This window comes from Pleuronectes platessa, chromosome 10 (assembly GCF_947347685.1).
Source record: "Pleuronectes platessa chromosome 10, fPlePla1.1, whole genome shotgun sequence".
Classification (NCBI taxonomy): domain Eukaryota; kingdom Metazoa; phylum Chordata; class Actinopteri; order Pleuronectiformes; family Pleuronectidae; genus Pleuronectes; species Pleuronectes platessa.
The window spans coordinates 7,856,345-7,870,202 of NC_070635.1; the positions used below are offsets into that span (position 1 = coordinate 7,856,345).

At 47.0% G+C, this 13,858-nt stretch overlaps 1 protein-coding gene across 1 annotated transcript in view; it reads left to right on the forward strand.

Moving 5' to 3' along the window:
- Positions 1 to 432: 432 nt before the first annotated feature.
- Positions 433 to 13,858, forward strand: part of cadm4 (cell adhesion molecule 4) — a 139,490-nt gene continuing 126,064 nt past the window's right edge. The window contains exon 1 of the mRNA XM_053433089.1: positions 433 to 846. Within this exon, the coding sequence (XP_053289064.1) occupies positions 774 to 846 (73 nt within the window). The 5' untranslated portion in view covers positions 433 to 773. The remainder of the gene's footprint in view (positions 847 to 13,858) is intronic.

Sequence of the window (13,858 nt, forward strand, 5' to 3'; positions counted from 1 at the left end):
TCCGCAGCGCACACAATAAAAGCACGGATTCATCTGCGTAATCTGTTTCCAATTGACTCCAGCATAAAATATAAATGACTGCAACATTGTTGTCTCATCCAACAATAAACATCTGCTTCATTTTCGTCATCTTAATCAATGTGCCACGCTTCCTTTTCGCTCCGAGGGGCTGAATTTGAAATAAATTGGTTATTTGCGTCGGAAAATTAATGTTGGTTATCAATCACGTTTACAGCGAATTGAGTGCAATTAATTGGAAGACGCGGGCCCCCGTCCCTGTTTGCTCTTCAGCTCCTCTGCTCCCGTGAAGCCCGGCCCCTCTCTCTCCTCCGCACATCCCTCCACCTGCTCCTGCTCGCTGCTATTGGTCGGAATGACGCACGGGGCCCGCCTCGTTGGGGAGCTTTTAAATACACTTCCAATGTAAAGGAACCAAGAAAAACCGGCTGAGCTGTCACATCCAGGCTGACACAGTGACAGAAAGTGTGTGTGTGCGCGTGAGAAAGAGCGAGGGAACCTTGCTATGTAAACACCTGCTGTTGCGCAACGAGCGCTTTGGTAAAAGACACACTCGTCCAAGCACGGTGGCACGCGTGCGCACGCACCAACGCGCCGAACGCACACACACACACACACACACGCACGCACAAGAGGAGAAGCTGAAGGCGCTGTCGGAGAGTGAACCTGCGGGTTCCTGTCACTCTGATTACTCCAAAGGAAGAGGAATACTGAGCAAGACGTCCGGCAGAGAGGCGGGAGTACCAGCGACGGCGATGGCTCTAGCGACCGTGTGGAACTACTGCGTCCCGCTCACCATCATCACTGTCGCCTGCCTGGCGCGCACCGGTAAGGCTCGGGTGAATGTGTGGTGTGAACGGGAAGAGTGTCGGGAGGTTGTCGGTGTGTTATTCCGTCTGTGCAAGTTGTCCCAACTCCTCTGAGAAGACGCAGAATGACGCGTAAAAACGGACCGAGGCGGTTTGGAGAGGCAGAGGAGGAAGCAGGCGCGCGCCGCTGGACAAGAAAAAACAACAAACACGTGCATTTATTACAGTTTAACAAAACGTCCTGAATGCGGACCCGCACCATTAGTATTCACCAGTAGAGTCAGAGCCCCTTTGCGCAAGCCTACATCCGTTTAGCGACTTGGGTGTGAGTCATTATGTGTATCACTTCTCCAATGATCCGCTGGAAAGACCCTAAGAACCCCCCCCCCCCCGGAATAAAAGCAAAAGTGAAAGGGCTCGCGCTCGCTTTTACTTTTCTTCCACGCAGCAATATTCCATGAAATCTTATCGTGCTCTCTTGACCCTTGTGCGTCATAGATTTTTGTGTGGTGTTATTGTGTGTGTTTGTGTGTGTGTGTGTGTGTGTGAGTGGACATCCACGCATGCACATAAACAATCTGCCAGAGAGCACATAACAAATGCCCGCAGTGGAGCCGACGCGCAGGGGCTCAGCCAGTGGTGTGTGTCGCTGCTTTCATATTCTACAGTGGTGAGTGGTGAAAGGACCTCTGAGACCTCACCTTATCAGATACAATAACACCAGGCAATGTAATACACAGCCCTCATAACGGCACCTGCAGTGGCTTTGTTGCTCTGCTGCCCCCCCCACACTAGAGCATCTCAGCTTGGGACAGCTCTGCATCCCTCTGTCACACTGGTTTCCTGCATGTTCCCGGTGTGGAAAGGGCATCATCCTGCAAAAACAACTGGGATTTGGTTCAGGCTCGATCGTAACTCCGAACGACCTTTACAGCCTCGGTGCAGTGTTGCTGTGTGTGGATTGCAATGCAGACTCATAACAAAGCTTATAAAATTCCGGCCAAAGCTCCAGTGACTGAGAAACGAGGAGGTTGCACACACAGCTCCCAGTGGCTGCACTGGTGTTGTGCTCCGTCGGGGGGGGGGGGGGCTTTGTTTACCTTGTCCCGAGGCAGTGAAGGGGTTAAGTTCGAGGTCGGACACTGTCACACAGGAGGCCTCTGCTGGGCTGTTTCAACGTCTCTGCTCATACACAGGGAAGGCTACTTTGCTCCTGTATCCATTCTCCTGGCTGCACTGATTCCACCCTCACCGTGGCCTGTGTATTGATTTCTCCTCTTGTGTGTGTGTGTGTGTGTGTGTGTGTGTGTTTGGTGTATTCATATGTCTGCTCCCAGGAATGGTGTATGGTTCATTTATATGCATGGCTGTGTGGGTGTTTTTTTATGTTGGTTTAAGTGAACTACTGTGTTAAGGTGTTTGCGTGTGTGTGCCTTCACGAAGCTTTTGCGTTGAATGTAAATGAGCCTGATGCCTGTGTTCATCGCCCTGCGTGCTGCTCACAGTGCCGGGTTTTGCCTGAGCTGCAGGCAACCTCTGCTGGGGGCTGCGCACTGATCACTGCCATTAATCTAGCCACTGACAGGGGCCTGGAGAGACAGGCGGCCGGGGGGGTGGAGGGGTGGTGCAGCTCCGGAGTGGATGGAGGAAAGGAGGAAAGGAGGAATGTGTGCTAAGATGGTTTGTTTCTAAACACGTAGCATATATGTACGTGTGTTTTAGAAAAATTATAACGAATACCAATGTCTACATTTCCCTCCAAATAGAAAAAATGTCAAAATCGATTGAGAGGAAAGACGGAGACAGAGAAACAGTGGGAGGATATGGGGGATGGTTGTTGTTATTATTCAAGGATAGAGATGGACAGATTGATTGGGCGGACTGACGGATGAGTGGACGGATAGATGGAGAGGGTGCTCTGATGATGGCGGGGCTGCGAGACGTGGATCTCCTTTGTCAAACGAAAAAGAGAGACAGTAGAGATGGAGAGAACAAGAACGACAGAAAAGAGCAAGGGAGGAGAAGAAGAGTGGGAGAAGAAAAGCAGAGAGACTTCACAGTGTGTCTGACGGGCAGGCCTGAGGGACCCACACACACACACACACACACACACAAACACACACACACACAATTACTCACACACACAATGTGTTTGTGCGCTGAGTGCATGGCTTTTGTGGGGGTGGCTGATCCTCAGCAGCTGTGGGCCAAACTCCACGTACAGTAACAAATGCTGTTAACTCCATCTCTGCTGACCAACCTTAACGACCACCACGCCCCCCCTCCATCACCGACCCCCCCCCACTCCTCCTCCCCAGCCTTCTCATGCCTCCATTACCACCTGCCTTATCGCCGTGTGCATTAAATCACCTCCATTTGTTTATTGGGATGTGTGCGATGAGGAGTCATCCGTTTGAGCTCGTTGCCCAGTTTGGACCTTGGCCGGGATTCTGGCGGTTGAAACACGGCAGCAGTTGGACGTAGTTGTGGGAGGAGATTTGAATAGCAATTATAGCTGGTATATGTGTGCAGGCACAACACACACAGACACACACACACATACACACAGAGGCCATGCATAAATCAATGTCGCTGTGAGTCACAGAAGGGAGGCCTGGCGTGTAAACACAAACACGCAGGAAAATGCTGTAGACACGAGAACTAAGTATGGATGCACACGAGCACGCTTATGCTACATAGGTGCACAAGTGCATACACTTTGCCTGTGGACAGCTTACGTAGTATATCCAAGTTTCTCCGGTGAAAAAAGGAGTAAGACTCTACATGCACGAGTTTTTCTGACTCCAATTGCAGTTTTTGATGCTTGTCAGGTGCAGTTTGCATCACGCCACAGCAAAGATTGCCTTTTTCACTTTCTTCCCCATGGCACTGGCCTTGCTCTTTCAATGTCTTTGTTCTCTAATGCGAAGAAAAAGTCTTCACCGTGAGCCAAGGTTTATCGTGAGCGGATGGGTTACCCCAAAATAAAATAAAATAAACGTCTTGACAATTTAATTAAAAAAGAGCGAGACCTTCCATCCTTTGCTCTCTGGCCCCGACATCTCCTGGTTCACGGTGTAAATCGTGAGCCCTGCACACAATCGGGATTCAGTGCTACATTATTTTTATTTTAAGTCTTTTTCGCAGGTCTAAATAATTGGACAACTTGAACTTGGCAGACAGTTGTGGCGTGCCCGTCATGCTGCCTGCAGCGGGGGTGCGAAGCCCTGTTTGATCAACTGATGCAGTCATGAAGGGTCCTGACAGGGTGGCCCGCTATCTCAGCCGAGCAACTGCCTCGGCATAAGCTCCATAAACAAATTGGACTGTGTGGCTTCTTGGGCAAGTCACGACTGAAAGAGTTACGGAGCTTAGAGTGGGCTGGTTTTTATTCTCCCCCGAGCTTTTATTGGTCCATTACTCAGAAGTTCCTGGGCTCAGGTACAGGTGATGTATTTTACCATAATTATCTCCTTTTGAATGCAATCCATAACTCCTTGTTTTGAATTGCTGTTGTTTCATACAGTGATTACATCTCAATAGCCCCCTCCAGCATTATAGACCAGGTCCGTGGAGGATTTTTATTTTTAACACTGACTTGAGTGGAAATAGAGCGAAAGAGGAAAAGTTTCCAGTGAAAGGATACATCATTAAACCATCTCATATCCCTTGTCAGTTCCTGTTTACTGCGCGGTGTTTTGTGTTGTCCTCGTGGAGAGGTTCATTTCAGAAACAGAATACATGAGACACGACGCTTGAAAGGCTCACGCAGAGGAGCCAATCGGCAATTGAAGCCTTATATCTCGTTTGACCATTTGTTTAATTGTCCATTAGTGAAACTTTCTGTCAGTCTAATCAGGCCAGTGCTAATGTAGAAACACTCTTTATGACTGCCACCTCATCTCCCTCCCATTACTATTCCCCAGACAGAGCCACTTGCGATTATCATAATGGTGATCTATGTCGTCCTTACGTGTCTCTCTCTCTCTCTCTCTCTCTCTCTGAGAACAACTGGCATTTCACCAACTTTGCTGCTGAAGTTTTTTTTTTTTTATGCTAAAAACAAGATGCCAAGGACGTCTCCTCCATTTGCTGGCATACGAAGCCTGCCAATCAATCAGGCGTTCTCTAACTGCATCTGATCCGATTGGCTTGGTACAGAAGCAAAACGCCCCCCCCCCCTTGGGTGCAGCTTCCCATACTGCGACCTGATGTCCCCTGAGCCAGCAGCTTTTCTCCAGCCACTGACCCCGCTCACATTTGTCTTTGCCAGTGGAGTGTGAAATCACAAAGCGGCGATTCCCGCTGCATCACTTCTCGGCGATACACACAAAGGGGGTTTGCTGTGTATTGTTTCTACTGGGGCACAAGGTGTAGTTGTGTTTTAAAACCAGTCCACGTTGAGTTTTGGTCGGGGGAACGTCGGCGCAGAGGGAAAGATGTCATCCTGAGTCTGAAAAAAAACCATTTTAATACTGGTGCCATGGGGTGAGCATTCCTCACTACTGGTGACACAGTTTCCATGACTAAAAGAGTCAATGTTTGTACCGCCTGCTCATCCCTGGGGTTGCTTAACACCCTCGCCTGCTGCTGTGATACCTGTCTCCAGAACTCCTGCAGGGCGTAATGCTAACATGGCCAGACAGCGACCTCCAGTAACGCTGGCAACCAAGGTGATTATCCCCGTTCAGGCACTGGGAAGGAGCCCTCACCAGCCGTGATTGGACGAGAGAGGCTGATTGAGCTGAAAAGGGCAAGTGGCTAAAATTGGAAAGCTTGAATGTTCAGATTCCGCCAGCTCGGATGCTCATGCACCTCTCATTGGGAAGATGATGATGTTGATGAAGAGACGAGAGGAAGCTGTTAATAAGGTGCTCCTCCGGGGCCGAGGAGGATTAGCTGGACTTAAACCCAGGTGGAACTGTCAAGCCCGGGCCCGGAGGTTGCCAACTAGACCCCGTTTCCCCCTTACCCCTTGTGAGGTCTGTGTGTCCAGTGGGGGCCAGCTGATGAAGAGTGACCAGGCTTAGCGGGGCCACCGAGGGACTGATGAGGTCAGGGAGGGAGAGTGAAAGAGAGAGGGGTAAAGATGGCTGGCTGCACAGTGTATAAAGGAGTGAAGGAAGCGAGCGAGGAGGGGAGGAGGAGGGCCAGGGGCATGCGTCACAGACCAGTGGAGCAGGGAAGAGCGGAGCGGAGGAGAAAGTCAGGCAGAGAGGACTCCAACAAACGAGTGAATGATTGCAGGATTTCAACTCTGAAATGGGGGGGGGGGGGGGGTTGTACATGTTTAAAAGAGAACCCTGGCTGCAAATAGTGCCAGATTTAGAGTGACCAATAAATTGAGGAAGGGTGATATTAAGAAGGAGGGACCAAAACAGGGTGCTGCTGTGAGAAATTGATGGCGGTGAGGGGAGACTGAGAGATGGATGGCGATACATAGAGATAAAAAGAGGGCGAGGGGGCAAGCGCTGTGTGGGTGACCAGTCCAGAGAGACGAGGCGCCATGATCGATGAGGTCACAGTACGCACACACGCCGACACACACTCGCAGACACCAGCAGGTATTGACTTTGTTTTCCCAGCGAGCCCATGGCGAGTCCTCCCACTCTCAGCGAGGCTACATGGCGCTCCGGTCCAGAGACTTGTACAGAATCCTTTCTTTGTATCGTCGCCATCGATAGATTCGCTTTGATGAGACGCAAAAAAAATCACCAGGCAAAGCAGTGCACTTATCTACTGGGAAATCAGATGGAAATTATGAGAAGCGGCCACAACAATGCTGGAGAGGTCCCCTGTGAGTTCTCTATCTTTGAAAACTCTCAAAATGTCTCGAGTGGTGAATTCATTTCAGACTAAGACCATGTCTGGCATGAATAAAGCAGTTGTCAGTCGCAGTGGTTTCAGAAGCCTCGATAATGACACGTTTTCAAAAATGCAATCATCTCCTCCATCATATTTGCAAGTGTGGAGACATTTAGTCAGTAGCAGATTATCAGGTCTTTGTGTTGATCACACATATTTGCAAATGTTAGACAAAACCACACATTCAGGGATACTGTATGCGAATGAAGAACAGAATGCTATCTCTCCACGAGAAACAAGGGATAACAGCAGCTGCCAATAGATCAAACTCCAGCTCCATTCTGGACAGATGCCAAGTGATTGTTGACATAGCGACTGAGAAAAACTCAAGTGCAGCTTCTTCTATCCTGATGCACTCCTCCACTCCCTGCAGCTTGTCTTTATCTTTCTTTTCCCCTCTTTATCTTCTGCGGTCCTGAGACAAGGGCCTCAACATCAGGAGTAGTATGCTTTCATCCACTTCATTAGCAAACAGTAAACAACCATTCCTTAGAGGCAATTATTAAGCAGCACATGAAAACAATCCTTGAGAAGTTGGCTGCTCTCAAAGACGACAAAACACTTGTAGGCCGGCATGACCGAGAGAGGGATAGACAAAGCAAGAAGAAAGAAAAGGGAAGGATTGAGGGGAAGAGGCCGGCGGTCATGCTCAATGTTCTGGGACGAGATTTACCGCAATGATTGGCTGGGTTCTTTTGAGATTCATAAGGTCATCAATTCATGCTCTGCTTTCAGCGGGGCAAAACAAAAGTGAGGCTATGCAGCCGTCTGCACTGAAGTAAAGAGGAAAGAAGGCCGGCCAAATTGGATTGGTGCTGTGATTGTTTCTGCAGAGATTGTTACAGTTGGCAAGGCCACTTAAAGAGTGGCCATGCACCGACGACCTTGAAGGAAAGCTGCGTTTGATTCTCTCCCAGGATTCATTTCCCCCTGAGCGGCTGGAGGGGCATTTAAGTGCATGACTGCTGATTCACCTTATGGCCGTTAGGAGAGGTACACCCCCCTCCCCCCACCTCCCCTCATTTCCAATAAAGTGCACCGGCAGATTGAAGTGGCCCTTTAACTCATGTTCACAGACATGTTCCTATCTCTGTGTCCATCTGTTGGGCGAATCATGTTATCGTGGACCACAGAAGGGCTCTCTCTTTCCTTCCTGGCTGTTGCAGAAGAGTGAAGTGGAACAGCCGTGGAGTCTGTGATACCGAATGAGTTTCACACAGGCCTTGGGCACTAGGCGCAGTGGCGGAGAAATGGTGGTTCCTAGCAACTGCCACCTGCTGGGCCACACTAGTGAATTGAAGTGCAGAGCAGCTTGCAGAGGCCAGTGGGGTTCAGTGGGAGGCACCAAAGTCATTTTTAGCTTTTATGGACCATGTTGCCCTGGACGACAAGTGTTTTTTTTTTGTGTCGGCAATATAGATCCTACATTCTGGAGAGCGAAGCAGTACAAACAGCATGGCACTGCCGCCGCTTGACTGCATATACAGTAACATACTTTATTGCGAGAGAAACTAATAAAAGAAAGCTGTGGGGGAATGTGCTTTCATTCTTGATTATTTTTCACTTCCCAAGGGCCAAGATGGCTGCCATCTGTCGCCCTCGTATCAGAGCAGTTCTCTACTGTTTCAGTCGTTCTAGTTTCCAGTCCAACGACTGATCCATCTCGATTTGTTAAGGGATGAAGTACGTCTTCTTTTATTCAGTGTGAAAAATGAAAGCCAAACGTGACAGGTACCTCTCAGCTTTTCTTATATAAGGTTAGTTTAAACATAAACTGCACGAGATCTGGGGATATATCAAACCAAAACTTGGTGATGTTTGCTTTGAGTCAGGAACTTGCCAAAAGTGCAAAAGTGCAAAAAAAAAAAAGGCTCAAATATGAGTGCATTAGGTTTGAGTCTGCAAAAGCAACCAGAAGATAAAGGTCACATCTCGAAATGAGAGTTGATGTAGGCTAAGAGATGCATCTGGTTAATATGTCACTGGGATATATTTGAGATAATGTGACCCTTGATATTTGCAAGTTTCAACAACTAAGATGAAATAGAATTGTAAGATTTGATTAGTATAGATAAACCAATGTCAACGAAAAACTTTTCCGACGCCAAACTTCTTCCTCCTATAAAACACAATTTGTTTAACTGAGCTGTGCAAAATCTTTTCTACATCCAACTTCCCAATGCAATAGGGGGGGGCATATTTAGTTTTGTGACTCCACTAGTTGTATACGCAGTCATAGCTGATGCTTATTTACCATGGAAATGGATTTGAGTTGTACTGTGGGGACAGCGATTTAGGAGCTTATGGGGTAAATTAAAAACAAACATAAACCATTGGTAATTATAAAGCAGGTTGATCCCAAATGATGACTAAATCACTGGCCGCGGAACAGAAATGTGCAGAAACATGCGCAGAGCACACACATTGCCTTGTGTGCATGCACTCAAACACACATTTGCATATGCGTCAACACTACAGCACACTCCAGAGACTGTGGAGACCTTTTGGAGTTTCCAAACTTATTTGCTGCAGCTTTTTTAAATGCCATGTTCTCTCTCTGGCCTCCTTTTTCATGAGCTTCTCAAGCACACAGTAGACAAACAGACGAACACACCTGGTGATTTTGTTCCAAGCACACAAACGTATTCACGAATGCAGACAGTGTTTTTAATTTGACTGTCCATGCAGCACCCTCTCTTCCTGCCTTTTTAATCTCAAGTCAGACGTGCTTTTGTAAACTCTTGATTGCTGAACTGGTTCTCCTCACGTTGCCTTTTTTTACGCCCCCATCTGTCTTTCTTTCACTCAATGGTTTCTCTCTTCAAATTCTCCCGCAGTGTTAAGCTGGTTCAAGGGTCTCAGCAGTGATGTAGTGTCTTTTTGTTTGTGCTCTCCAGGATCCAGAGGGGTAGTGCTGTTCCTTTGAGTACCACAGTGCAGCTATAGCACGAGTGCATTGGGGTCATTGTCAAGGATATGTAATGATATAGACCGAAAGGATTACATACCATAGTGAACTATATTGATCAAATGTTGCACTGACCACGGGTTTAGTATAATGTTAATATAAAACACAGCGGGCAGCTAAACATCTAGCTAAGGAGTATTATTGTTGCATGTTTTAATTAGCGTGGCGTTAAGCAGGATTGGTGAATGTGTTTTAAATCATTCCATTTTCATTCGCCGAGCAAATGAAGCTGCGCTCCAAACATCAATCCTGAGGAAGCGTTGCAGTGCAGGCAGAGGTCAAGCTCATCCAACAGGCTACCATATAAAAGTGTTGCTAAGGAAGCTGTTATTTTCCAGCATGGCCGTCTGTGTTCAATAGGCTGGCTTTGTAATGTTTCTTCAGGAGAAGAGAATGAAAGGATGTTTTGCTTTCTTTTCATCCTAACTAATGCCGGTTGAATAAGAAAAAATTAATTCACTGTGGCCTCCAGAGCTGCAGGCAGCTATAGGCAACTTTTAAGGTGGAGGCTGTTTTGACTCAATCAATTGAGCTTAAATGTCAACGTGACAACTTTGACCGTAGCAGTTGTTTTTGTGGATATGCAAAAATATTCTATATTCCCTCATGCGAAGTCAAATAGTGGCAGAGGCTGTTTGTGGTACTTTTACTCCTCTGTATCCCTGTTGGTTCTTAAATATCGAGGTCCATGCTCGTGCACATCTTCCACCTGTGTGTTCCAGGTGCAGGCGTCCACGTCTTCTCCAGCTGTTAGAGGTTTAGTTTACAATAAGCAGTGTAATCACTAACTGCTGACAAAAGTCATAGTCTGGTGCAGAGACTTTTCATTGCCAGGATCGCCTGCTGGTGGATCCTTTGGCAAACTCTCCTTGCTCCCCGCTGTCTGCTGTCTCCTCTCCCCATCTACGTCCCTCACACAGGAGCCACGGGCTATACGGATGCCAGGAGCAGGTATGGAGAGGTAGACGGAGAAGGGGGGGGGGGCGAGGAGGAGAAGAGATTTACAGGACCCAGGTGGCCGGCTTCAGCGCCTGTGCCTCTGCTTTCCTCCTCTCATTTGCATAGACAAAATGGTTTTCTCCCACTGTCTGACTCTTTACTTCCCTCTCTCTCTCTCTCTCTCCATTTGCACAAGTCCCATCATTTCTTTTCCAATATTACATTTTATTTCCTGCCAGCTGCTGTGGCTTTTTCTTTGAATATGTTAAACTTCCTCTCCCGTCCTTTTTCTGTTAACTTTGTTTTCTTTTTTATAGTCAATAGATTTGTATTTATTTATTTTTTTAGCTTTACCTCCAGATTTACGTTCTCTCCCCGGCTCTCCCGCTCTGGACTTGCTGAACTATGCATTTTACTTATATGCCACACTGCAATATTCTGAAGGTGGAGGCGGATTTCCTCCATATGTGCAGTTCAGAGATTGCACCATCCCCCCAACTGTCTTCATTCATCTCCCAGTCACCCTCTCCCACTCCCATTGCTGTTTAAAGTAAACCTTCATCTCCCCCCCCCCCCTTCCACCGTCCTCCTCTCTCCTCCCTAACTTCTTGCATGTCTCCTTAAGCCTGTGCATAACTTTGTACCTTGTTATTTACAGCAAAGGACAGTTCATCTCCTTCATATTGAACTCCCTTGTCTACTTCCTACCCATCTATTTTCATCAGGCACACACACACACACACACACACACACACACACACACACACACACACACACACACACACACACACAAACACACAGTTCTTCCCTCCTCTCTCTTCTCCGCTATTTCCATCTTTCTTCCTTAACCTTTGTGACACTGCACCTCACTTATCCATTATATATCATGTCTCATCTCTCCTTCTTGGCCTATTCGTGGCACATTGGGCCATTTTACAGTTGTGTGTGTCTGTGCCCTTGTTTTTGTGTTGCTGAAAGAGCCTCAGTGGTATTCTGCTCACACACGCAGGCACATACACATGCATCATTGTCCTTGTGTTTTTGTCATGCCAAACACACTCCTGGCTGGCTGAGCACGACACATGATAAATTTTACATATCCAGGCGTGTGCTCGTGAGATACATTTTGATATAGTGGGGGACTTTTTTCAAATTCAACACACACACACGTAAACACATCTTCTTTTTAGAGATATGCCAAGTTGTCGTGTGTAAAGTTTCACAGGGCTATATTTTATAGCAGCCCACATGCACAAAGTTGTCGGTCTGTCAGATAGCTGCACACGGAGACGCACACACACACACACACACACACACCAAAACAGCCATCAGGTTCCCTTAAAATTGATAAAATTGAGTTATGTTGCCTGTCAGTCCATTCCCGGCCCCCACACGTGCACACATCCCAGACAAGTTTCTTCCCCTCACACACACACGCCCGTCTGACTGTGCATATTTCGCATGGGGAAGGGACTCAATTACCGCGAAGGTGAAAGGAGCAATAAACACAGCACAGATACAGTGGCGCTCACCCAGCAGCCCTGCAGTCAATCACAGAGCCAGGCAGGTAGCCACCGCCGCTTCGCCCATCCGCTGGAGAAGTGGCGGGGATGGCCAGGGTGTATGTGGAGGTGATGGGGGAGGGGGAAGTGGTGGTGGAGGTGGTGGAGGTGAGAAACGCTGACCTTCCAAAAATTATCTATGGACCTGCATGGACCCTGAGAGGACAGAGGTGAGATGAGGGAGGGAAGGGGAGAGTGGGTGATAACAGCCCACCATCACTTCAGCCTTAGGCAAACTCACATAGTTACAGTGCATGTATAGAGTACACACACATACACTCACACACACACACACGCACACACACACACTCGATCGTCACTGTAACACCTCTACGTGATTAGGTCGCCCACTCACACTGACGGCCAACAGCACAATCACAAAAGGAAAAAAAAACAAAAACTGATTTGTTTGCCCAGAATGCATCTGTTGTCCTGTTTCCCTTTGTGCGTGTGGGTTTATGTGTGAGGCTGATGTAACAAACACTTTGTCGTATTCCGAGCAGCACTCAGCACACGTGTCCGCTCGCCACGTAACAATAAGCTCTGAATAACAGAAGTGTGCAAACAACTACGGCCGTGACCCGGCTCTCGATTTCCCAACTGAAGGTTGAAGACGAGTTCAAACCTTGGAGAAGGATTCTGCTTCTGATCTGAACGTGGATTTCTTCTTCAAACTAAAAGATGATTCTGTGTTATCACATGTGTTTGTGGTCTTGCCCAGTTTTTCTACATTTTGCTGAGATATGATCACACATACGTCAAATAGAGTAAATGCAAGAGTGGGATATAAATCAAATCTGTAGTTTCACAGACTGAATTGGAAGACGGACGAAGATTACCATCAACTTTTTTATATAAACATCCATCACAGTTTACAGACTGCAGCAATTTGGAATTTACCAGCTACCGCAGTTGTTCCCTTGCTTTAGGTTTTAGATAAAAATGTTCTCATCAGTCGACGATAAACATCACGACAAATATCACATTATTCTTTCTTTTCAGTTTAAAGACAGATTTTGGCTCCTGAGTGAATGTTGTGGTTTTAAACTCGTCTTTATGACTCGACAATAACAAACACTTGATAAACAGCAAAGCATTTTTCAAATCTGAGGTCGATCAATTATGTGATAAACCTCCTCACTGTGTTTGCACAATGCAAAATAATTATATTGATATTCATTGACCCTTTTTGTTATGTTGCTGTTGAAGAAAACTATATTGCGATAATTATTTGTATTGTTTTATTGCCCGGCCACAGCTGGTTGTAAATCAGATCTCCAAGTTTGCCAAAGTAAGTTGGAGGAGACTGAAATTTATTACCAAGTGTAAACAACCATCAAAGTTTCCAGAATGACTTCCTGCAGCAATTCTGAACCTTCTCCACTTACCATAGTATTTCTGTTTTACCTCTGAAAATGATCTGACTAGAGTGTTGACATGTTTACAACACGTCCGACCGTATGTCGGCTCGTATAACCGACAAAACTACTGCTGAAAATATGAAAATGATTTCAGAGTTGTAATAAACCGAACGTATCTTTTTAAGTGCTAGGACCTGGTTGCCGGTGTCACTGGGGCGGAACTGGGGCTGCGTTAGTGGCTTTGATATTAGGTAGCCTTGGGCATGTTCCCAAACTGACAGTTAGTAGGTTACACTTTGGCAGACAAGTCAATAAATAAATAAATAAGTATACATA